The sequence below is a fragment of the Acomys russatus genome, chromosome 23, assembly GCF_903995435.1.
Source record: "Acomys russatus chromosome 23, mAcoRus1.1, whole genome shotgun sequence".
NCBI lineage: Eukaryota > Metazoa > Chordata > Mammalia > Rodentia > Muridae > Acomys > Acomys russatus.
Genome location: NC_067159.1, coordinates 2,006,877 through 2,032,877, shown reverse-complemented (window position 1 = coordinate 2,032,877; position 26,001 = coordinate 2,006,877). Strand labels below are relative to the sequence as shown.

Here is a 26,001-nt window from a genome sequence, read left to right as displayed (position 1 = left end):
AACATTGAATTTAAAAACAAACAAACAAACAAACAAAAAAGAAACACAAAAATATAGATGTTGCAGCTAATTCGATTTATACTCTGTCCATCCACCCCCTTTATTCTCCCTTTTATGTCCAAAGTGTTTTCTCCAGGTTTGATTTGTTTTTGTTTTTTGAAGGTCCAGAAATGCCTCTGGTATGTTTGGCAGACTTCAAGGCATATGCACAGGATCAGCTGTCTAAGTCGTCATGGGAATTTATTGAAGGAGATGCTGATGAGGGCATCACCCACAAGGACAACATCGCAGCCTTTAAAAGGTCTTCTCTTAGTCCTTCCTACTGTCTCTCTGATATGCATTCCTTGAGAGCTCTTGAGGTGATAAAATTCCCCAGTATGCATTTAGTGAGCCCAGGACATATAGGAACATGATGGGCTTCTGTGTGGTTTTATCCTAGGGTGGGATGAGGGATAAGGAGCTGGGGAGTTTTCATAGAGAGAATCTATCTTAGACCTAGGACACGTGAGTTATCAGCTATCTGTGTCCCAGCAACTTTGCACCATGCAAAGATGGTCCAGCTGGGGTGCAGAGTGGAGAAATCCGCAAGTAGTTCTGGATCTCCTGAGCTCCTAAAACCTCTGCCTTGGAGGAGAGAGATGTAACTTGGGATAAAGGACTCACGTTCGGGGAACATGACATTAGAGGATGTTCAGGGACAATGGAAGATGGATTCAGCAAGAACTGGGCTTGAACACTCAGGGCTGAGGCATATGGCAACCAACCATAGGGATATCCAAGCTCCCGTTTGTGTAAAATAACATTTTAGATACCACTTGTGGATGGCCTACTTTCCCCTAAGCAGTGTATAAATCAAATGAATTAGTTCTCTTTGTGGGACATGATTGTTTTCTAGCATCTGGACACTTTGATTGCCTTGTCTTTCTTTCTGGGGACATCTGAAATTTTATTTCCCTGTCAAGTAATTGCTGGTAAAGTGTAAATTGGGCATCTAAGCCCTGAGTGTCAAGTCATAGAAGCAGGACGCTAGCAGAGCAAGACAGAACCTAAAGTAGGCTTTGGTTTGTCAACAGTTCCAAAGCGTCTGGGTTGATAGACCAGTTTCCTAGAGATTAGCCTCCTCCTGAGCCTATGCTGCTTATTCAGGACCAGCCAACTTATCCCACAAAGAGCTCAAAGATCTTGTAAATTAGGGCCCAAGCTTAGCCATGCTGGAAGATAATCCATCTTATTGCCTAGTGCAGAATCCGCCTCCGACCCCGATACCTGAGAGATGTCTCAAAGGTGGACACCAGGACCACAATCCAAGGGCAGGAGATCAGCGCACCCATTTGCATCTCACCCACGGCCTGTCACTCTCTTGCCTGGCCAGACGGAGAAAGGAGCACAGCCAGAGGTATGAATCACCCCACCAGAAGGCTAACCCTCCAGGCTAGAACTCATCAAGATACATGGCAGGGAGCATCAAAACTTCTTACAGAAGTGTGTAGGGGCATCAATCCTATCAGAGTAAGGATTGGTAGCAAAGGGATTGCTAAGCCATTTTTTGTGTACTATTGCATGTAACCTGTAAAAATATTCACTGTCTATAAAAATAATGAGCACAGTAAAAGAGGAGCTAGAGATAAGAACATGCCAAAATCTATAGGATGACAAAGAAGGGTGCTGGCCCCACTGAACCAGGCTATGGTGTTCGGGAACCTCAAGGGGAGGTGCTAAGCATGTCACTGAGAAGGGGGCTTCTGCAGCCATATGGGCTAGAGATGGGGCTGACACCTGAGTCTACATTTAGGACGAGAAGAAACCATTGTTCTCAAGTCCTCACACAGGACTAGGTAGCTGTGCTTTCTCCATAGTCCATTCCTCATCTCCCTGATTGTCCTTGTCATCTTTTTTTAAAGATAAATTGATAAGTCAAAATAGGTTTTTTATGGATATTGTAGCTGTTCATAATCTTTTAAAACTATTTTTTATTAATTCATTTATTTTACATCTCTATACTTATCCCAACCCTTCTATCCTCCCATTCCTCCCTCCCTCCTGCTTCCCCCCTACTCCCATCCCCTATGACTGCGACTGAGGGGGACCTCCTCCCACTGTATATGCTCATAGGGTATCAAGTCTCTTCTTGGTAGCCTGGTATTCTTCCTCTGAGTGCCACCAGGCCTTCCCATCAAAGGGATATGGTCAAATATGTGGCCCCAGGGTTTGTGTGAAAGTCAGTCCCCACTCTCCACTCAACTGTGGAGAATGTCTTGACCATTGGCTAGATCTGGGTTGGGGTGTGGTTCGATGTTTATTGCACATATATTCCTTGGCTGGTGTCATAGTTTGAGCAGGACCCCAGGGCTCAGATCCGCTCATCATAATGTTTTTCTTGTAGGGTTCTAGGACCCTCTGGATCCTTCTATTTCCCCATTCTCCCATACTTCTGTCACCTAACATCCCAACAGGATGTCCTCACCTCTGTTCCACTTTCCTGATAAGTGAAGACTTTCATAGGACTTGCCCTTTGGTCTAGTGTCCTTATTCATAATAGCCAGAACATGGGAACAGCCTAAATGTCCTTCAGTAGAAGAATAGATAAAGAAATTATGGTACATTTACACTATGGAATACTACTCAGCTATTAAAAACAAGAAATTTTTGAAATTTGTGGACAAATGGATTGAACTAGAAATGATCATAAGGAGTGAGTTAAACCAGAAGCAGAAAGAGCCAAATGGTTTATACTCACTGATATCTGGACACCAGTCTTGTCATCTTGTGTAACAAAAAGTTCTTTGGTGGTTATGGTTCTCCCAAGTAAACCCTGTGGAGGTCTGTCCCTGTCAATTCCACAGATACCACCATGGACCATGGATAAGAGCAGTAGGAAAGGGAAGATATGAAACTGAAAATATTCCTGGGATTCCATCATCATTATTCCAGGCTAATTATGGTCATGCATGCATGCATGCATGTGCGGCATGCATGGTGTGTGTGTTTGTGTATGCATGTATGTTTTTGTATGTGTATGAGTGTGCATGTGCCCATTTGTGTCTGGGTGCATGTATACATGTATATGTGTATGTGTGTGTGCACATGTGTGAAATTCCCAGAGTGTTCTGACATCTTCCTTTGTCCATGACACATGAAGCAATGAGTCTGAAAAGTCTATTTTTAAAGAGACACAAATCACTATGGCTGGCTCAGTGTCCTATGGGAAAATGCCTGACTTACTAAATTGCCACAAGTATGGATGTGTTGGGCTTGTGGTAGAGTGACAGACTGTCTGCTGCTAATGTGAGGCATTGGCATTAATTTTTTATGAGGCCAAATTCTCTGGCCATGGATGTAGTTTCATGCTGAGATTCACCCCCCAGGGAGACACACGGAATGGAGAAAGTAAGAAATGAGAAAAAGTAATTCAGTACCATTACATATATCAGAACCTTTCCCATTTAACAGATAAAGGGACAAAGCCTCAGAGCCACACAGAAAAGGTGTGAGACTCCTTCTTCTCCTTTTCAGATGTGCTTCTCCCACTGCAAAGCTCATGAGGTCTCCAAACACTTCTGTTGCACAAAGGAATTCATAGGAGGTTTGCTCTCCTGCCTGAAGGGTATAAGGCACCCAGTGGTAGCTCTGAGGATTAAATAACATCCCTTGCTACAAAAATCTTCCTTATGAAAAGCAAGATTTATAGAGCAGTTTGCAAAGACAAGAACACAGGCACTAGGCCTCTCCATTGAACCCAACCATCTCTCACGGGGAAGTAGAATGAACTCAGGCTTTCTCTATATGGGCAACACGACCAGAGGCTTGTTCAAAAGAACTCTGTGCTCCAAGCTTGGTCATGTCCCTTGCTTTGCAGCTGCTCAGGAGCTCAACATCTGCTACATCGCCAGCATTTATGCCAGCTGTGCCCTGGAAGATATTGCTGCTGCTGCCCCGGGAGGCCTCAGATGGTTCCAACTCTGTGTGCAGTCAGATTGGGAGCTCACCAAACAGCTGGTTCAGAGGGCAGAGGCTTCGGGTTTCAAAGCTTTGGTGATCACTGTAGATGTGCCAGTACTTGGCAATAGGCGGCAAAACATGAGAAACGAGCTGAGTTTGGAGCCAAAAGTAATGCTGAAGGACCTCCGATCACCTGAAGAGGTGAGAAAGATGTCAGGCTCAATGGTCATTAATTACAAGAAGTTTTTAATATAAGGAGAGCCTTTATCCTCTTTTCCTTTATCCCTGCCTCCCACTTTCCTTTCCACAAATAGGTTCCCCTTCTTGCCTTGTTGTGGTAGACACTGGAGGTGTAGCAGTTAAAGAGGCTGACCTGGTTTTGCTTCCCAGAGACTCCTGGCATCCAACACTTAAGACCAAATGCCCTCACCTCTGGAGCTGCCTAGCCTCTCATCAGAGAAGTTCTAGCCAGGGCTGATGGTGGGAGACAGTGGATCTTAGGGGAGAGTCTTGCAGGCACTGGAGAGTAAGCTAAAGTATCCATACAGTATTTTTTTTTTCATGATGGATTGAGAAAGTGATAGTTTTGCCTAGAATGCACAGCCAAACTGATTCTCTGGAGAGGAAGCTCACAGTACAATTGTACTGTTTGCTAGTCCAGCCAGCTGAGACCCCCACCTGCTGCCATGAACACGTAACATCAGCACAGTGCCCCACATCTTTTGGGAGTCTTTCAATTAAGGGACTACAACAGACCTTTCCTTCATTAAATTCTAGTAACTGAAAAAGATTTCATGGCCTTGAAAGTGAGTAGCCTGTCTAAGAAAAGAGGGCCTTTTTAGCTGATGGGCCACTATGATTCCTCTGGGTGTCCTGGAACCAAGAGACACATTAAAACTTAAGGATATAAGCTGCACACTGTGAGCCAAGGCTAGATGATGAGCAATGCCTGCTTTAAGATTCTTATTGCTTCGGTTTTATTAGCCCATGGATAGCTCAACCATAAAATGTCAAGCTGACCTATGATATTTTTCTTATTCATCTCACATACAAAATACTGAACCCTTTTAAAGTATAGATACTGTCTTATCCGTCATTGTGTCTCTAAATCCTAGAATAATTAAAATAGACATTGACTAATGGTCAATGATCAAGTTATTGAATTAGAATTCCTTTTTTTCTTAATAACTTATTTGGACTACATCCTGATTGCTACCCCCTCACTTGCATCTTACACCACTTTCATCCTATTCCCCTCCCCTAGGCCTCTGACATAAGCCCCCCCCAATACGGTCACAGCCTATCAGGTCTCATCTGGATAGCCTGCTTCCCCTTCCTCTGAGTACCACCGGGCCTCCCTACCAGGGAGAAGTGATCAAAGTGGGGGCACTGAGTTCACGGCTGAGACAGTCCTCACTCTCCCCACAACAGTGGAGAATGTGGTGTCCACTGGCTAGATCTGAACGGAGGGCCTAAGTTTTCTGCATGCACTGCCCTTGCTTGGTACATCAATTTGGGCAGGAGGACCCCCAATTTCTCATACAACTTTTGGGAGCAAAAGTCATTAGAATCCATGCTGGGTAGTGTTGCCTGCTTTTTATAGCTTATAAATGACAGTGCTCCAAATGTGTCTCATCTTTTGTGCCAATCAAGAAATATGAGCATCTGGGACTAAGAGTCACGTTTTAATTCCCTGCAGAGACTCTCCCCACCTCCTGCCATCACGGCATGGCCAAGCACATCTTTCCGCTGGGACGATCTCTCCAGGATTCAGAGAATAACTCGATTGCCCATTATCCTCAAAGGGATTTTGACGAAAGAGGATGCAGAATTAGCCCTGAAGCACAACGTCCAAGGCATCTTTGTTTCCAACCATGGTGGGAGGCAGCTTGACGGGGTTCCTGCTTCAGTAAGTAGGATGACTTCAGTGGGGTGCGTCTGAATGCCTCTTGTGTGTCTGCACCAAAGCTCCTACTAAATCTGGTACACATCGCACTCTCCTTTACCACAAGGATGGCCTATGGGACTTCAGGGTCATTAATCACTAGTAATAGCCTGGTGCACAGCTGATAATCTTCACAAACTGTATATGTAACACATCTAAACTTTGTGACACTGCTGCAAAGTAGATATAGCCCTATTTTACACTTAGGGACGTTGAAGGGATAAAGGTCTACTTTATTTCTACATAAGTCTCTTCCACTCCCTACAAGGTCACAGTAGGTAGACCAAAGGGCATGTTTGAAAGACACTGTAGACTCTGTCTTCTGCCAGGCAGTGATCAGATGGAAGCTCATGTGTCTTCATGGATTTTAGAAACCTGAGTTTGCCTATCTGACACAATGTAGGAAGGAGTGGCACCTCACAGAGGCACATAAGTGGTTTTTCAAAATGGAACTGCAAGAAACCAATGCCCTAGTGCACAGTAGGCTGATGAGCCTTTTGCTAACATCTGTAGCAGCCTGCACTAGCTCATAAATGTATGTCTGTTCTGTGTGGTGCTGGAGAGAAAGAAAAGAGGGAAGGGAAGTGAGGAAAGAGTCTTTAAGTGGAACTCAGTTGTTATTTTGTTGTCACAGGCATATTTATGCTATCTTTTCCCCAAAGCTTGTTCTAGCAATGCTTGTCTCATTTTCACAAACAAAAGTGACACTTTTCTCCTCTGTTCCTTTGACCTCTTATAAAAAGTATCCATGAACAAAAAGGAATGATTTAAAAACATCACCCCTAATTTCATCACAACTGGTGTGTTAATTTCTTGGTACTTATTAATACAAGTAATTTTTTGGTTTTAATATGTATGCATTTAATATATTTTATAATGTCCATCTTTTCAGTTGTTCAATGTGTTAGGCACATTCTTTATTTCTATATATATTTCTTTACTTTTAAAAAATGTGTCATGATTTGCATTTCCCTGATAACTAAGGAGGTTGAGCATTTCTCTAAGTGTTTCTCAGCCATTTGATATTCCTCTGTTGAAAAGTCTCTGTTTAGTTCCAAGCCCTATTTCTCAATTGGGTTATTTGGTTTGGTGGTGCTTAATTTCTTGAGTTCTTTATATATTTTGGATATTAGACCTTTGTCAGATGTAGGGTTGGTGAAGATTTTTTCCCAGTCTGTAGGCTGTCGCTTTGTTCTCTTGACAGTGTCTCCTGCCTTACAGAAGCTTCTCAGCCTCATGAGGTCCCATTTATTAATTGTTGACATTAAGGCCTGAGCCATTGGTGTTCTGTTCAGGAAGTTGTCTCCTGTGCCAATATGTTCCAGGCTCTTCCCCACTTTTTCCTCTAAGTGATTTAGTGTCTCTGGTTTTATGTTGAGGTCTTTAATCCACTTGGATTTGAGTTTTGTGCAAGGTGACAAATATGGGTCCAGTTGCATTTTTTCTTTTTCTTTTTTTTTTTTTTTTTTTTTTTTTTTTTGCACATAGACATCCAGTTAGACCAGCACCATTTGTTGAAGATGCTATCCTTTTTCCATTGAATGGATTTGGCTTCTTTGTCAAAAATCAAGTGACCATATGTGTGTGGATTCATATCTGGGTCTTCGATTCGATTCCACTGATCAACCAGCCTGTTGCTGTGCCAGTACCATGCTGTTTTAAGTACTATTGCTTTATAGTACAGTTTGAGATCAGGTATGGAGATTCCTCCGGAGCACCTTTTATTGTACAAGATTGTTTTAGCTATTCTGGGTTTTTTGTTTTTCCATATGAAGTTCAGAATTGAACTTTCAATGCCTTTAAAAATTGTGTAGGTATTATGATAGGGATTGCATTGAATCTGTAGATTGCTTTTGGTAGGATGGCCATTTTTACTATGTTAATTCTCCCAATCCATGAGCAAGGAAGATCATTCCATCTTCTCAGGTCATCTTCAATCTCTTTCTTCAGAGTTTTGAAATTTTTTTCAAACAAGTCCTTCACTTGCTTAGTTAGAGTAACTCCTAAATATTTTCTATTGCTTATGGCTAATGTGAAGGGTGTGGTTTTCCTAATTTCTTCCTCTGCAAGCTTATCATTTGTGTATCGGAAGGCTACAGACTTTTTTGAGTTAAAGAACTCAAAAAACTACACACCACCAAACCAAATAACCCAATTGAGCAATGGGGCTTGGAACTAAACAGAGAATTCTCAACAGAGGAATATCAAATGGCTGAGAAACACTTAAAGAAATGCTCAACCTCTTTAGTCATCAGGGAAATGCAAATCAAAACAACTCTGAGATTTCATCTTACACCCATCAGAATGGCTAAGATCAAAAATTCAAGCGACACCACATGCTGGCAAGGATGTGGGGAGAGAGGAACACTCCTTCATTGCTGGTGGGAATGCAAACTAGTACAACCACTTTGGAAATCTATCTGGTGCTATCTCACAAAAATGGGAATAGGGATTCCTCAAGACTCAGCTATTCCACTCCTTGGAATATACCCAGAAGATGCTCCAGCACACAACAAGAAAATTTGCTCAACCATGTTCATTAGCAGCCTTATTCATAATAGCCAGAACATGGAAACAGCCTAAGTGTCCATCAGTAGAAGAATGGATAAAGAAACTGTGGTACATATACACTATGGAATACTACTCAGCTATTAAAAACAAGGAATTTCCGAAATTTGTGGATAAATGGATTGAGCTAGAAATTATCGTAATGAGTGAGTTAACCCAGAAGCAGAAAGAATCAACTGGTATATACTCACTTATATCTGCACTCTAGCCCAAGGGGCATGTCCCACAAAAGCCTTCACTTACCAGGAAACTGGGACAGAGGGGAGGACATCCTACTGGGACTCTAGATGAGAGAAGCATGGGAGAATAGCAAAGTAGAAGGATCCAGAGGGTTCTAGAAACCTACAAAGAGAACATTATGATAGGCAGATTTGGGCCCAGGGGTCCCGCTCAAACTAAGGCACCAGGCAAGGACAATACAGGCGGTAAACTTTAAACCCCTACCCAGATCTAGCCAATGGTCAGAACATTCTCCACAGTTGAGTGGAGAGTGGGATATAACTTTTTCACATACTCTGGTGCCTCACATTTGACTATGTCCCCTGGAGGGGGGGACCTGGTGGCACTCAGAGGAAGGACAGCAAGTTACCAAGAAGAGACTTGATACCCTATGAGCATATACAGAGGGAGGTAATCCCCCTCAGGAACAATCATAGGGGAGGGGAATAAGGGGAAAATGGGAGGGAGGGAGGAATGGGAGGATAGAAGGGATGGGGTAACCATTGAGATGTAACAAGAATAAATTAATAAAAAATGTGTCATTAATGGGCAATTTATATAATTAACCCCTTATTCTTGAGCACTCATTCCAGTATTTACCTACTTTTTTATTTTTTGAGACACAGTTTCTCCATGTAGCCCTGGCTGTCCTGGCCTCAAATACACAGGATCCACCTGCCTCTGCCTCCCAAGTGCTGGGATTAAGTGCGTCTGCCACCATGCCTTGCTCTTACCTTGTTTCTTTTTCTTTGGTTTCCATTATATTGTGACAAGGTTACACCACATTGCACATGCTAGCTTTGGATGCTCATCTTCACTGCTCCCTCAGTGTGAGAATTATAGACCTGTACCACTATATCTGACTTCATTTTTTTTTTAATTTATACAACACATCAGTGACCATCCTTCATTTCAACATCCTAAGTGTGTCCTTGATCAATTCCTTACAAGGGTTCTGAGAAGCAGCAGTTCCAAAGCTGCCCTCTTGCGTGTTCCGAGGCTTGGGGAACTGAGTCATCTGGGGTGCCCATCGCTCCTTCTCCACCAGGCCCTTGCCAGTTAGAGCAGGCAGTGGAACGACAGGTCTGTATGCAGAGAAGGCTCACTCTTCCGTGTCTCCTAGTGAACGCTGGATTGAAAGGTATAGCCATGCCTCCTACTTCCTCCAGCAGGAGAAGAAGCCAGGAAGTGGAGGGACCATGGCTCTGAAAGAAGCCCTTCACTCCAGGGTCAGGCGCAGAAATCTGCCTCACCGGCTGGTTAAGAGGGATGTACTGTTAGTCGTGGGGTTTGTGCCTTCTTATTTTTTTCATTTCTTAAATATAGTTGGTTTCAGTGAGTAACAAGTTTTAATACAGCCAAGGAAGTTAAAAGCTCAGTGGAGCAGCCTTGAGAAATAGCACTCCTCCCTCTGGGCAGGGACAACAGCGGAGGGATGAGCCAACAATGAAACAAGGTTAAGGAGCAGAAAGCAGCTTCAGATTTAAACCTTATCAACATTTCTGGCTCATCCTTGAGGCTGAACAAGGTCACTCGCAGTTGCATTTGCAAAAAGATAATCTCTAAAGGAAATGAGTAAGCTGCCTGTCAGTTTCCTGTGTGCTCCTGGACAGCATCTTCAGGGAACATCAGGGAAATACATCCAGTGCTTGCTGAACACTCATAAAAGAGCAAATTTATATTCATGTGGGGGTTTTGTTGTTGTTGTTTCTTTGTTTTGCTTTAATTTGACCCAGTCAGGAGCAAGCAGCACTCTGACGGATTCCTTCCACAGTGTCAGAGTCTGGAAACTCTATTTCAAGTCCTCTCTTCCAGTTCCCCTCAGAGGATACAGATAATAACCAAAGGCAGCAGAACCGTCTCTTCAAGCATCCTCATTGCAGAACCCAGAGGGCCCGCTGTCCTCCTCCTTATAGACTTGGTGGCCCAGGGACCTGTGGGTGTCAGATGGGGAATAGGGCAGATAAGACACCTGTGGAGTCCAGTCCTCGGTGCCCGGAGCAAAGAGAAATTAGGACAAAGGAAGCCTGTCTTTCTTTGTCTTTCAAAGGCTTAACTTTCTCTTTATGATGTTGCCACTACATTCTTACTTTTCTGTCTTAGATGAGTTGCCCATTCATGGCGATGCGGTTTGATGCATCACCACGTCCACTCAGTTTGAAAGACAGGCAGATATCTACTCAGGCTGTGACTGTCCCATCCATTCTGCTAAAACAGACTCAGTGCCTAAGCCATGAAGGACATCTCTAACAGGGACATTTTGGAAACAGTGATGATAGAAGGTAAATAAAAGGCAACAGGCTCCTTGGTGCCAAAGTGAATACTACAAATATGTAAGGTGGAGCCAAGCATATCTTCCAACTCATAAGGAAGTTTTTAAAAGTCGGAGGCTAGACTGGAGGTGAAAGGGAAAGCGGATAGAGGGACAGTGAGCAGTAATGTCCTGGAGGTGAGTGAGCAGGAGTTTCTGGTCCTCAGCAATCTTCATGCCTCAGGAGGAGGGTGTTGACTTCCCTCAGCTACAGGGATGGTTAGAGAAAGAATTGTGAGGGGCTTGGCCTTTGCATACATTTCCTGGTCCCATTCTACCTTGAGAGAACATTCATCTCTCATGACCCCACAAGAAACAAAACACAAAGGTCTGAAGCTAGATGTGCATTTCTTTTTCAGATTGATGCCCTGACTGAAGTAGTGGCTGCTGTCAAAGGGAAAATCGAGGTGTACATGGATGGCGGGGTTCGAACCGGCAGTGATGTGTTGAAGGCACTGGCCCTTGGGGCTAGGTGCGTGTTTCTTGGGAGGCCAATCCTTTGGGGCCTTACCTGCAAGGTGAGATTGCTACTTTGAGATGCAGAGCCCAGCACTCATTGCCATGCCAATGAAGACATTGCCTCAAGTTCTTCCAGAATTGTCACAGGCCCCCTCAGCTTCAGGCCTCTGAAGTGTTCCACAGACTTCAACAGCCCTCACCTCACCTCAGCCTCCCCGCTTTCCTTTCTTTGAGTCCCTACATAATTCTGACTTCACAGATTCTATCCCTCCCTGCAACTGAGTGTACACACAATTTACACCCCCCATAATTGGTCCAAATATTCTTTCAAAGCTCTGTCTCTCCCCTTCTGGTTCTCAGGGTGAACACGGTGTTAAGCAAGTTTTAAATATTTTAAAAGCAGAGTTCCACACATCTATGGCCCTTTCAGGTATGTATTCTTGTCAACTGGTGTGAAGCCTCAGGTAGGAGGTCTTCAGACAGAAGCTGAATGTCCCTCGTGCTGACTAACACCCACACCCACCCCTTGGCTTGGTAGTTGTTCTGAGGACAGACACAGTAAAATGCCCTACAAAGAGGTCAGGGAGTGCTCAGACCATGGGAACCTTGTTCGTTTCTCAAGGTCATTGTCAGTGCTAACATAGTTCAGTCTGTAGGCCACCTAAGACTCCACTCCTGGTGTGAAATTCAACTTTTCCTATATTTCTGTTTTAGGAAAAGACTCCTTGGTTACATTATTGTAATATATTTTCTCGTGTTCTGTGTGTGGAGTTGAAGGTGGTCTACATCAAGTTAACTTGTACACAGCCTCTGTAAATCCTTTCAGCCTTTTCATTACCTGGGGCTTCTCTCTGTCCTTGCTCGCAACTCCCCATGCCACCGTGCTAACTCTGCCTTTATTCTTTTCTTTTTCAATCCCCTTGTGGAAGCTCAGCTCTAGACCTCACATTACATCCTACTTAAGGTCTTCTGACAGTGAAGAAGCTTGCCTTTGACAGGACCGTCCCTAGAAGGCGTTGGTATGTGGAGTCCTCATGGCATATGCTACAGTATCCCTGAGGCTCCTCTTCCCCATACACTGGCACATTCTACCTTGAGTACACCCCGTCTTCAGAACCGAGCTTAAGGCCAAAGACAGCTAGTATGTGCGATTGTGTTTTTGACCCTAAAATAAAGGTGTGTGTGTGTGTGTGTGTGTGTGTGTGTGTGTGTGTGTGTGTGTTCACACTTTGATTTGACAATGCATATACTATGGAGATCTAAAAGATCGATTGTTCCCCTTGCAACCGGAATTACAATACACATTCAATATAAATAACACTTTATCAAGGGAAGCACAAGATTAAAAGCTTTCTCTGTTGCATCATCCCATGTCCATGGAGAAAGAGAAGTGAGCTCTGTGATAGAGAAAGACAGTCAGACAGAGACAGAGACAGAGACTGAGACAGCATGTCCAGGAGCCAGTGTAGAGGTAAGAGGACAATTCTTGGGAGTTGCTTCTCTCCGGCTACTTTGTGAGACTTGGGATCAAACAGACCATCAGATCTGTATTCAAAGACTTCACTCAGCTGACCCTTCTCACCTGCCTGGAAACAAGCTCATAATTGTCTGGTTCTTTCAGGCTGCCGGTCCATCACTGAGATCACTCCAGACCTTATTCAGTTCTCCAGATTATAAGGACCTACCGAGATTGCCTACAGAAGAAAGACAAGCTCTCAACATGGTGTGCAATGCTGTTCATCTTGGGCCCCATCGTAGCTAGTAGTTTGAGCCCTGTAGCCTCAAAATTAGAGAGGAAGGGAGAAAATGTATCTAACACCTCCCACAGGGTACATTTGGGTGAAGGAATAACATCTAATGTTCTACAGGATAGCTATAGTTAGTAGTTGACTAAGTCAAGTAGCCAAGGTCCAGCAAGAAACAAAATAGTTATATCTGATGCAACACCAGTTTCTTTCATCTGATGATTATGTATATTATACATTACTGAAATGTCATACTGTGCCATAAATATGTGCAATTACTATGTATCAGTTAAAATAACTATATATGTTTAAAAAGAAATGGGAACAAGGTTACCCTAGCTTTATCCACTCATCCCTGCAAGAAGTTTGAAAATTTTAAAAACTTGAACCCATATAGTCAAAATCTGAAACATAAAGCATCAGAGAGCTAATGCACATTTGAATTATTCAGGGTCTGACACAGGATGTTATAAAAATTTTATGATCTACTGCCTAGTGTCCATTGTTGACAGTAGCTGACCGCCAAAAAAAAAAAAACACATAATTTTTTGGAAATCATTTTCAAGACTCTATGACTAAGTTGAAATTAACTATACCAGTTTTTCACCATGAAAAAGCAGAAATCTTTATTCTGCTCCTATTCTTTTTGTCAAACAAATGTAAGCCTTTTCAATAAATGTTCTACAGTTAAAATAACTGTAAGCATTAAAGTCTAAGAAAATTTCTGCTAGCCAGAACTCCCAAATAACACAGTTTCATGAAAACTCCCACAAGAAAAACAAGTCTTCCCCATTTTATGGAGGAAATGACCACACCCAGAATGACTTTGCTCCACGTTAACAAGATCTACAGTTCCCAGGCGCCTTCTATCACTTTCACTTATATCCCAAAAGCTTAGCCCCACCATTGTCATCATATAAAAAAAAAAGAGAATGTCACAGTATTCATTCACTTCCGTGATTGTCATAGTGTCCCAGAGTCACCTGGGAACCCTCACAGCAGAGCTCTTTCATTCAGGCTGGCCCAGTGCCATGTCTTGGAGAAATTTTATTAATTACTAATTGACAGAGGCCTGGCCTACTGTGTGCAGGTGGGCCTGGAATGTATATATGAAAGAATAACTGAACATGCCAGAGGGCCAAGTCAACATTTACCCGCTAATTAAACACCTTATAGCCTGACATGTGCCTGCTTTCCTTGACAGATGGCTATGCTGGGAAATTCCATCCCACTTCCTTGATAGTAGCCACACTCAGTGTAATAACTTCAAACTGGCACAACACAGGGCATGTCTTCAACCTTAAACTCAGCAGCTGAAGGTTTGACTGAGCTTTATTGATTTGGTTGTTTCAAGAGAGAAGCAAACCACAGCAGCTCAAGGTAGGAATATAATTTGGCAAGCAGACAGTGGGATTATATTGTTTAAAATGTAAGTTCTCCCTGAACACATCCTCTTGAGGGATAGCCCTGCCTTCTCTGGATTTTGAATCTAAAATAACGACGAAGCCATTTTTCTTCTAGGCTCCGTCAGAGCCTAGTACATGGATATAACAGCCATTGATGTCTCCTATTGCTCATAACAGGAGCGCAGGCTTGTGCCTGATCCAGAGGGGTCAGTTAAGAGTGTCAGAGTCAAGCTGGAGAGATGGCTCAGCCCTTAAAGGCTAGGGTCACACCAAAAATATAAGAATATCAGGGTCTTTTAATTTTGGCCAGTGACCAAGGGAAGCTTCCTAGCTGAAAGTCTCTTGGCATATCTCAAGAAAGTCTTCACCTACCAGGAAAGTGGGATAGATGTGAGGACATCCTTTTGGGACTCAAATGAAAGAAGTATGGGAGAATGTAGAAATAGAAGGATCCAGAGGGTCCTAAAACCTACAAGTAGAACACTATGATGGACAGGTCTGGGCCCAGGGGTTCTACTCAAACTATGGCACCAACCAAGGACAATACATGCAGTGAACATCGAAGTCCTACCCAGATCTAGCCAATGGACAGGACTTTCACATGAACGCTGGTGGCCCATATTTGACCACTTCCTCTTGTTTAGGAGGCCCAGTGGCACTCAGGGGAAGGATATCAAGCTACCAAGAAGAGACTTTATACACTATGATCATATACAGGGGGAGGAGGTCCCCCTCAGTCACAGTCATTGGGGATGGGAATAGGAGGAAAGTGGGAGGGAGGGAAGAATGGAAAGATGGAAAGTATGGGATAACAATGGAGATGTAATATGAATGAGTTAATAAATAAACTTTAAAAACAAAAAGCAAAAAACCAAGGAATTCCTGAAATTTGTGGACAAATGGATTGAACTAGAAATGATCACAATGAATGAGTTAACCCAGAAGCAGCAAGACTCAAATGGTATATACTCAATTATAACTGGACACAAGGCAAAGGGGCATGTCCCATGAACTAAATTCATATGGTTATATATCAAAAAAATCTTTAGAAAAAGTCACATGGAAACATACCACTCTAAAAGCTTTCTGAAACATACACACAAACATACAGAGAGAGGGGGAGAGAGAGAGAGAGAGAGAGAGAGAGAGAGAGAGAGAGAGATTGGTCAAGGTACAAAAATCAACAGCTCTGGTGGTGGCACTCAGAGGAAGCATAGCAGGCTACCAAAAAGAGACTTGATATCCTATGGGCATATACAGGGGAGGAGGTCCTCCTCAGGCACAGTCATAGGAGGGGGAGTAAGGGGGAAATAGGAGGGAAGGAGGAATGGGAGGATACAAGGTATGGGATAACTATTGAGATGTAATATGAATGAATTAATAAAAAAAATAATTTGTTTGCCCAAGGAATCCATTTCTTCTATCTTGTCTTCAATGCATGAGATTCTCTTTTCCATCTCTTGCATTTTATTGGTGGGGCTTGCCTCTGAGCTTCCTGTTAAAGTTCCTAGATATTTGATTTCCAGATTTTCCTTAGTTGGGGTTTTCTTTATTGATTTTATTTCTACTTCAGGTTGTAAACTGCTTCATTTGTTTTCTTTTACTATTTGAATGTATTTTCTTAGATTTCTTTAAGGGATTTAGTCATTTCCTCTTTAAGACCTCTATCATATCTGTAAAGGCTATTTTAAGGTCCTTGTCTTCTGTTTCATCTATATTGCAATTATCAGGGCCCATAGCAGTAGGGTTCTGGACTCTAGTGTAGAGATATTATCTTGGCTGTTAATACGTTTTTAAAGTGGAGTCTAGGCATCTGGTTGGGATGAATGTAATTCTAGGTACCAGTGTCTCGTCTAGTCTTAATTTGGTGGGTATTTTATTCTTTGGTTCCTGTCACTCTCTCTGGTTCTTAGGGTAGTGTAGTGGCTGTGCGTTGACTGGTCGGGGAGACTTCTGAGACCCTGCTAGGTGTGGCCATTGGGAGTTCCAAGTACCATGTGTCTTTAGGTATTGGGAGCTGATATTAAAGGCTGAGGATGGTTGAGAAGGTAGGCTAAGAGGGTGCACAGGAGGGAGGCAAGCAGGGTGTGCCACCAGGATCTGCTTAGTCCCCCGGGAATGATGGCAGAGAGTAAGGGCAGGCCAAAGCAAGTGCTAGGCTACAGAGATGGGTGGTGAGTGGGGGATTTGATATGGAGGAGAGATTTGATTTCAAAAATTATTAAATAATCAAAACTACTACTAAAAAAAGAGGGGCACGAAAGTAAAAGAGAAGCAATATAAACTAGCTTAGCTCAGTGGAGGGATCCCTATGGAGGCTGAATGTGAGCAACAGAGCCAATGCTGCTGAAGTTACAGATGGTCCCAGGTAGCCTAATATGAGCCTGGAAGCTGAATTCTGCTTTTCTGCAAGAACACACTTAAGCCCTGAACCATTTCTCTCCAATTGGCTCAGTTATTTGCATATGACTAGAAATAAAATGAAATAAATTTAATAATAGATAAAACAAAATATGTCTTCAAATTAGATGGTCAGCAAATGGAGAAAAGAAACTAGATATGGGACCCAAAAAAATAAGAGAAATTAATTACGGTTAATGTAGAAAGTTACCTAAAACAAATGCAGGTTCTCTTATAATTCGGGAGAAGAGGGATAAGAGATGGCAGTGTCCCACTCAGCATGAGATGGGAGCTTGCACTGGTTTATTTCCTGCTTAATATAAAAAATACATGATTCCATATATGTTCCCACTATGTTTACCAGTAGGGAAAAAAACATGAACCTGGTTCACAGTAGGTGCTCATAAAAGGCTGATTCTCACCGAAGTGAATCTCTCATCTAGTCAATGGCATCTTTGTAAATCTGAGGCAGGTAGCCTACTCAGTATTGAGATTCTCATTGGTCAGACAGCTACTGCGATGATGTGTTACATCCTCTAATTTAATTCTTTAACAGTCCTGTAAGGCATGCATTTTTACCTTCAGTTCATAGGAAAGTGGAAACTTATATCTGGAAAGGTAAACTCTTATATGGTCAATCTCCAGACAGAATGTGCCAGAGCCAGGATCAGAGTACAGCTGTAGTACTTTAGCAAGCATTTTTGAACCTCACATCCACTAAGAAATTAGAAGGATGCAATTTTAAAAATGTGGCTTCCACTTTGGCTTTGAGAAGCCACAGTTCAATTCCAATGATTCAACAAGTGAATACTAAATGGCTGTGTGACAGGTTCTTTTAAGAATGTTTGATGGGTAATAATTGTATGTATTCATGAGGTATAGTTCAGTGCTTTAACACATGCATACATCGTGTGGTAATTAGCATATGCATTTCTACAAACACGTCATATCTCTACTCACTGCTCAGCATGTACATCATTTCTACTGATATTTGTATCACGTTTTAAGCTAAGGAATCTCAGAAATCAGTTGCAATCTCAAGAAAATTAAAGCAAACTATGCTGGCAGGATATAAGTATGGTGATTCATCAGCTGCTTCATAATAGAGACCAGATACCTAAAGGTCGCTTGGGATGTTTTATTAAGATCTGTGCTCAGTGTGGGAACAATTAGCTAACAGACTGCAAATTAATCCTCTAATGGCTCTCAGGCACAGGATGGTGACTTGTTTCAAAGGAGATGGTGGAGATTGGATTTGGCCCTGCTGTACCTCCTTCAACCTGCACCCCTCTTGCACAGTCTTCATAGTTAGCACAGTGGGCTTCAGGTCTCAAGAACAGGACTCTCTCTTATCGATGGTGCCAAGTGAGGAAGTTTTCTTAGGGAGAAGACAATTTCTAGGAATTAAATGACAATTGGGTGAACTGTTCTCTCTAACCACGGACTGTGAGCTGCTAATGTGAAGGCACAGTGAAGTCAGGTGACCCCAAGAGTGGCAATATAAACCACTTTGGATAATTTTTTTCTTACAGAGTTAAAAATATATCTACCCTACCAAACAGTAATTTAACGTCATTCATTTAGCCTTGAGAAACAAAGAAGAGCTAACAAAAAGTTGGGCAAGAGGTTCATAGAGGCTTCATTCTGAATGGTCACCCAACCTGGGAGCCATCCAACTTCCCACCAACAGGTGAATGGATAAGTGAATTTATATCACACTCTTTCAATGGGACAGCACCAAGCAACGAAAGTATGCTCATGCTAATAACATGAGTGCAGCTCAAATGCATTCTGTTGGATGAAGATGGATTTCATAAAATGAATGTCTCAAGAATTTGAAATCCTAGCATAGGCATACAGTATGGCAATAGAAATTCAAACACTGATTCCCTCTGTGAGTGAGAAAGTACCATGGAAGAGATAAGGAGACTTTTTAAGGTGATGTAAATGTCAAAAGAGTGCACATAAAATGTATTCATTATTTTCCAATTAAAAAAACAAAACATTGGGTGGAGTACAGAGAGTATTGTGCAAGAGTTGCAGAAGGATAGAAGGACCTGAAGGGGACAGGAGCTCCACAGAAGACCAACATAGCAAACAAACTAGGGCCAAGGGGTCTTGCAGAGACTGAAGCACCAACCAAGGACCATGAATGGACTGGATCTGGGCCTCCTACACAGACGTAGCTGATGGGCAGATCAGTCTTCCTGTGGGTCCCCTAGTAAGGGGAGAAATGGCTGACTCTGACATAGACTCTGATGCCTGCTTTTGGATCATTTCCCCCTTGGCAGGGCTGCCCCACCAGGCCACAGGAAAAGATGACGTGACTTGTTGTGCTGGATGGGTGGGTAGGTTGGTGGGGCTCCCCTTTTTTTAAGTAAGGGAGGGATAAGGAAGAAAAAAGAAGGTTGTGTGGGAATAGGAGGAAAGGAGGGAATGGGCTATGATTGAGATGTAAAATTAATTAATTAATTAGATAATTAATTACTTATTAAAAGTAAGAAGACCATAGCCTGTCTCCCCACCTCCTCCTTCTCCTCCTGCTCCTCCTATTCCTGTTTCTATTCCTCCTCTTCTTTTTATGTCTCAGACAATCAGTGATATCATGCAGTCTGTTTTCATCCCAAGTGCACCACTAGAATGGTGACTGAGGGCAATGGGCAAACTTCAGTGTATTGTGCAAACACACAGTCAATCTGTGATTTTATGGGTGTGGATTAGGCAGCTTGTAGATAATATATATGTGGAGCACTACTAATGACTGAAGCAATTTCCTACCCCAGGCCTTCATGATAAATTGAAACTGAACTTAGGTTTGTAAGCTCATCACTTAGAAACTCAAACCTGGAAAAGATCCAAGATGGCGCCAAACACACAGGGTTTCTGATCTGCAGGATGGAGACTAGGGACCAGGTTGGGAGCTGCAGACCATAACACCTGAAAATCCCTAGGTAGGAGGGGTCCACAAAGTGTAGAGCACAGGTGAGCCTGGCCTCGAACCACCCAACTGGCCCATGGAGGACTGGCGGCCAGATCCCAAAGTCTGTACCCATAGCCAGCAGTGAGCTGCTGCTGTGCTCTATATCAGAGACGCCTTATCTGAGAGTGAACTGTGGACAGTGTAACTCAAGTCTGGAGCTGCTGGCCCAGGAAAAATGCAAGGAAACTGGAATTCTTACCTCAGATCAACCTGTGAGTCTTGAGAAAGTCCCAGGGGCAGACAACCCAGCTCTCTGTCTCCCTCTCTGACTGATATGCAGGTAGGCTGGCCCAGGGGGATTGAATTGTGGGTCTGAGCCCAAGAGAGACCCAGGGCCCACATAGGCCCAGGCAGCTGTGGACATGCCCTCCAGCCACAGCTCCACAGCAACACACTTGCTTGACTGATCTAATGCCACAGGTTATGAACAGATTAGGCAGAAACCTCCATTCCAGTGGACTGTTCCCTCACACTTGGCTGGAACTGATCTGGCCTGAAAAGACCATGCAGATGCTTAGCTAGGCACTGCAGTTCAGCAAGGCCTCACACACTCTCAGGACAGTCTGAACAGGCCTGAGGTGATTGAGCAGAAAACTAGCCACCCATCCCAACCCAGGAAGCCATTTCTGCAAGTTCTGGAAGAGCATGACCAGCTGCCACAACCCAGTAGGAGTCGAAAAGCATGCTCAAATTGGACTGAACTGGCCTGAAGGGATTGGGGTGGAGGCCCAGCCAACTCCCATAAGCCAGGGGGCAGCATCTGCTCTCAGAATAGAAACTTAACTTAGGTCCCACAACCTTGATGCATAAGGCAGAGTCCTAGCCAACCCCCACAAGCCAGCAGGGGTTCCAGCACACTAGGGTGAATTGAGCCTAGGCATGCAAAGCCGCAGTGTGCTAGGCAAGGTTTTCAAACCCAGACAAAGACAGGATAACCAGCTTTATCTACACTGCCTCAAACTGATTCTTGCGCTGTAGAGCACCAGTCTCTTCTGACCCAGTGAGTAGACCATGGGGAGGGGTATAGTCCCCTGGAGCTGAAACAAGCTCAATGGCTTGATCCAAGGAAGGACACCAGAAACTTCCTCCCAACACCAGAGACTGCAAGATGACTATAGGCCAGCATAGAAACACACACAACAAAAACCAAAACAATATGGCATCTCCAGATCCCAGCTATCCCAAAGAAACCACCCTGAAAACTCAAACACAATTGAAACACAAGAAAATTGCTCAAATCCATAGTAATGAAGATGATAATGGAGGAATAAAATTCATAAACAAATACAGGAAGATGCAGCCAAACAGACTGAAGTCACTAAAGGGACCTATAAAGAGGCACTGGAAGAAATTAAGGAAAATACAAACAATCAGATGAAAGAAATCAATAAAAAATTTCAAGGTCTGAAAATGAATATGGAAACAATGATAAAAGCACAGACAGAAGAAAACTGGAAACAAAGGAACTTAGAAAAGAAAGCAAGTGATACAGAGGTAAGCTTCTCTAGCAGAATTCAAGAGATGGAGGAATAAATTTCAGAACTAGAAGATACTATGGTAGAACTTGAAACAACCATCACAGAAAATGCTAAATCTGAAAAATTCCTGACACGAAACATCCAAGAAGTCAAGGACACCATGAAAAGATGAAACCTGAGGATAATAGACATTAGGGAAAGAGAAGATGCCCAGCTCCAAGGTCCAAAAAATATTTTCAACAAAATCATAGAAGAAAATGTCTGCAATTTAAAGTAGGAAACACATATAAATATACAAGAGGCCTACAGAACACCAAATAGATAGACCAGAAAAGAAAATCCTCCCACCACATACTAATCAAAACACAGAATGTACAGAACAAAGAAAAAATATTAAAAGCAGCAGGGGAAAAGGGCCAAGTAACATATAATGGCAAACCTATCAGAATTACACCTGACTTCTCAGCAGAGACCATTAAAGCCAGAAGGGCCTGGACAGAGATCCTGCAAACCATAAGAGACCACAGATGCCAGGCCAGACTACTATACCCTGCAAAACTTTCAATAACCATTGATGAGGAAAACAAGATATTCCATGACAAAAACTAATTCAAATAATACCTATCCACAATTCCAGCCTTACAGAAGTTACTAGAAAGGAAACTCCAACCCAAAGTAACAAACTACAACCAAACTTACACAGGAAATAGATAACTACACTATCGCAAAAACAAACACACACTACTGCAACCAACAACAAAATCAAGGGATTTAACAGTCACTGGTCATTAATATCTCTCAACATCAATGGTCTCAATTGTGAAATAAAAAGACACAGACTACCTGAATGGATAAACAAGATTCAACATTCTTCTGCATTCAAGAAACACATCTCTGCCAAAAGGATAGATATTATCTCAGGATAAAAGGCTGGAAAAAGGGTATTCCAAGCAAACAGACACAGGAGGCAAGCTGGTGTAGCCACTTTAATATCTAATAAAATAGACATTCCACCAAAATTAATTAAAAGAAATGAGGAAGGACACTTCATACTCATCAAAGATAAAGTCAACCAAGATGACATCATGATTCTAACCATCTATGCTCCCAATGCAAGGGTACCCACATTTATTAAATAAACATTAACAAAGCTTACACCACACATTGACCCCCACACAATGATATTGGGAGACTTGAACATCCCGCTTTCATTAAAGAATGGGTCAACAAAACAGAAGCTAAATTCAGAAATAATGACACTAGCCAATGCCATGATCAAATGGATCTAACAGATATCTACAGAACTTTTTACCCAATCACAAAAGATTATACCTTCTTCTCAGCACTTCATGGAATCTTCTCCAAAATTGATCATATGGGCCATAAAACAAGTCTGAACAGATACAAGAAGATTGAAATAATACCTTGTATCCTATCAGAGCACCATGGACTTAAGCTAGACATCAAAAACAACAGAAATAATAAAAGCCTACATACTCATGAAAATTAAACAACTCTCTACTTAATGACAACTGTGCCAAGGAAGAAACAAAGAAATTAAGGGCTTCCTAAGCATCAATGAAAATGAAGGGACAACATACCCCAATTTCTGGGACACATTGAAAACAGTGCTAAGAGGAAAATTCATACTACTAAGTGCCTTCATAAAGAAATTGGAAATATCCCATATAGGCAACTTAAGAACTCATCTGGAAGCACTAGAGAAAAGATTCAGGACGGATCCAAGATGGCGGCGAGCAGTGTGGACCGCGTTTGGAGGCTTCAGTGAACAATTCAGGGAATTGCACAGATTTCTGAGCCAGGAACACCGAGGTCCGAACATCACAGCAGCAGGAGTGCTCCACGGTTCGGAGGGACCAGGGTGCGGAGGACCTGCGTGCCCCTGCACACGGGAGGAGTGTGGTTTTTCTCTGATCGGAGCGGCAGCGGCAGAGGCAGCAGCACCAGCGGCACCAGCAGCGGCGGCTGAGGTTTGCAGCTCATAGCCTTCCGGTGGAGGCGATTGGTGTGATGGCTGGTGGGAATTGCTGCGGGAGAGGGGACTCGGGGCAGGATTTGGGTCGCGTGGAGCCTTTGGACCCAGACTGGACTCAGCGGACAGTTCGGCCCCAGAGTCCCGGGTATTGGCCCGGCCCAGCAAACAATTCTGCCTGAGGCACTAACTCAGCGTGGCCATAGCTCCCCTGCTGTGGCGCAGGCTTAGTTGAGCACGCTGCTCCACACTAGGCACCACCTCAGCTCAGCGGCAGCTCCCCTGCGGTGACACAGTCTGGGCGGAGCACTTGGTTTCACCACAGGCGCTAACTCAGAGCAGCCGCAGTTCTCCTGCTGTGGCGCAGGCTTCGTGACGTGCTCGGTTCCATCCTAGGCACCACCTCAGCTCAGCGGCAGCTCCCCTGCGGGGACACAGTCCCGGCGGAGCACTTGTTCCACCACTGGCGCTAACTCAGAGCAGCCGCAGTTCTCCTGTTGTGGTGCAGGCTTGGTGACGTGCTCGGTTCCATCCTAGGCACCACCTCAGCTCAGCGGCAGCTCCCCTGCAGTGACACAGTCTGGGCGGAGCACTTGTTCCACCACTGGCGCTAACTCAGAGCAGCCGCAGTTCTCCTGCTGTGGCACAGGCTGGACAGAGCTCTCGGTTCCACCAGCTCTAAGACTCTGGTTGGACACAGTGTGCAGTTTGAATCCAGAATTCCTGGCTGAGATTGGTGGTCAGTTCGGGCCCTGAGTCAATAACTGACCACAGCACGCACTTTGGGCCAAAAGGCCCTAGTGGAGCTTGGTGCGTAGTCCCAGCCCAAAAATTCTGGCTGGACCCTGTGTGCATTTTGGGCCCAAAATCCCTAGCTGAGCTTGGCAGACGGTTCAGGCCCTGAGAATCTAGCTGAGTTCTGCCCGTGGTTCGGTCCCAGTGCTCCTGGCTGGACTTGGCAGGGAACACAGAAGGCTGTGGATACCTTGGCCTGACCCAACGCTCATTCAGAGACCCAGAACAATTGCAGGATCCACAGCAGAGGGGGACTGAGGATCACTGGCTGTGAGAGACCAGAACAACAGGGCTAACCTCCTAACATCCACACCAGTGAAGCTTTGAGCTCGCAGCCTAGGGAAATCGTAAGAAAACAAGTGAATCTATCGTCAGACACCCTCCATTCAACTCTGGAAGCTACCCAACAAAAACAAAGACGGCAAGATGTCTAAAGGACAACGAAAAAGCATACGCAAAAAACCCCAAAACAACATGGCGTCTCCAGTTTCCAGCTATCCCAAAGAAAACCACCCAGAGAACTCAAATACAATGGAAATACAAGAAAATGACCTCAAATCCTTAGTAATGAGGATGATAATGGAGGAAACAAATAAAATTCGTAATCAAATGCAGGAAGACGCAGACAAACAGGTGAGAGACATAAAAGAAGCACATAGAGTGGAACTGGAAAAATTGCAGGAAAATGCAAACAACCAGATGAAAGAAATAACTAAAACGGTTCAAGCTCTGAAGACCTATAAAGAGGCAATGGAAGAAACTCAGGAATATACAAAAAATCAGATGAAAGAAATCAAAAAATCAGTTCAAGATCTGAAAATGAAAATGGATTCAATGATAAACACACAGACAGAAGAAAAACGAGAACGTGAGACCTCAGAGAAGAAGGCGAGCAACACAGAGGTGAGCTTTTCTAACAGAATCCAAGAGATGGAAGAACGAATCTCAGGGCTAGAAGATACAATCACAGATATTGAATCAACCATTAAAGAAAATGCCAAATCTGGAAAACTCCTGACACAAAACATCCAAGAAATTAAGGACACCATGAAAAGAAGAAATCTGAGGATAATAGGCATTGAAGAAAGAGAAGACATCAGACTCCAGGGCCCAGAAACTATTCTCAACAAAATCATAGAAGAAAATTTCCCCAAACTAAAGAAAGAAATGCCTATAAACATACAAGAGGCCTACAGAACACCAAATAGAATTGACCAGAAAAGAAAAACTGCCCGCCACAAAATAATCAAAACACAAAACATGCAGAACAAAGAAAAAATATTAAAAGCTGCAAGGGAAAAGGGCCAAATAACATTTAATGGTAAACCTATCAGAATTACACCCGACTTCTCAGCAGAGACCATAAAAGCCAGAAGGGCCTGGACAGAGATCCTGCAAACCCTAAGAGAACACAGATGCCAGGCCAGACTACTTTACCCAGCAAAATTATCAATAACCATTGATGGAGAAAACAAAATATTCCATGACAAAAACAAATTCAAACAGTACCTATCCACAAACCCAGCTTTACAGAAGGTACTAGAAGAAAAACTCCATCCCAAAGGGTCAAGCTACAACCAAAACTACCCAGGAAATAGATAACTATCCCATGGCAAAAACACAACTACACAAACACTCGACTGGAAACAACATCAAAATTAAGACTCTTAACAGTCACTGGTCATTAATATCTCTCAACATCAATGGCCTCAATTCTCCAATAAAAAGACACAGACTAACTGAATGGGTACATAAACAAGACC

The 26,001-nt window shown here is 43.3% G+C and overlaps 2 protein-coding genes across 3 annotated transcripts in view; both read left to right on the top strand.

The window, feature by feature from the left end:
* The window catches only part of Hao2 (hydroxyacid oxidase 2), a 65,802-nt gene that overhangs the window by 8,411 nt on the left and 31,390 nt on the right, over positions 1 to 26,001 (top strand). The gene's annotated exons all lie outside the window — the stretch shown is intronic.
* LOC127206256 (2-Hydroxyacid oxidase 2-like) lies at positions 165 to 13,484 on the top strand. Of its 2 annotated transcripts, XM_051165529.1 has the most exons (7): positions 165 to 301; positions 1,245 to 1,396; positions 3,857 to 4,140; positions 5,639 to 5,848; positions 11,342 to 11,500; positions 11,802 to 11,871; positions 13,063 to 13,484. In XM_051165529.1, exons 1-7 carry the CDS (start codon positions 171 to 173, stop codon positions 13,116 to 13,118), a joined length of 1,062 nt encoding a protein of 353 aa, XP_051021486.1. In that variant the 5' UTR covers positions 165 to 170; the 3' UTR covers positions 13,119 to 13,484. The 2 variants fall into 2 exon arrangements, with proteins under 2 accessions (XP_051021486.1, XP_051021487.1); XM_051165530.1 differs by lacking the exon at positions 5,639 to 5,848.

Excerpts from the sequence above, each read along its gene's own strand:
- LOC127206256 (XM_051165529.1), top strand. The coding sequence starts at position 171 with ATGCCTCTGGTATGTTTGGCAGACTTCAAGGCATATGCACAGGATCAG. Across the intron at positions 302-1,244 it reads AACATCGCAGCCTTTAAAAG|AATCCGCCTCCGACCCCGAT; the intron begins GTCTTCTCTTAG and ends TGCCTAGTGCAG. Across the intron at positions 11,501-11,801 it reads TTTGGGGCCTTACCTGCAAG|GGTGAACACGGTGTTAAGCA; the intron begins GTGAGATTGCTA and ends TCTGGTTCTCAG.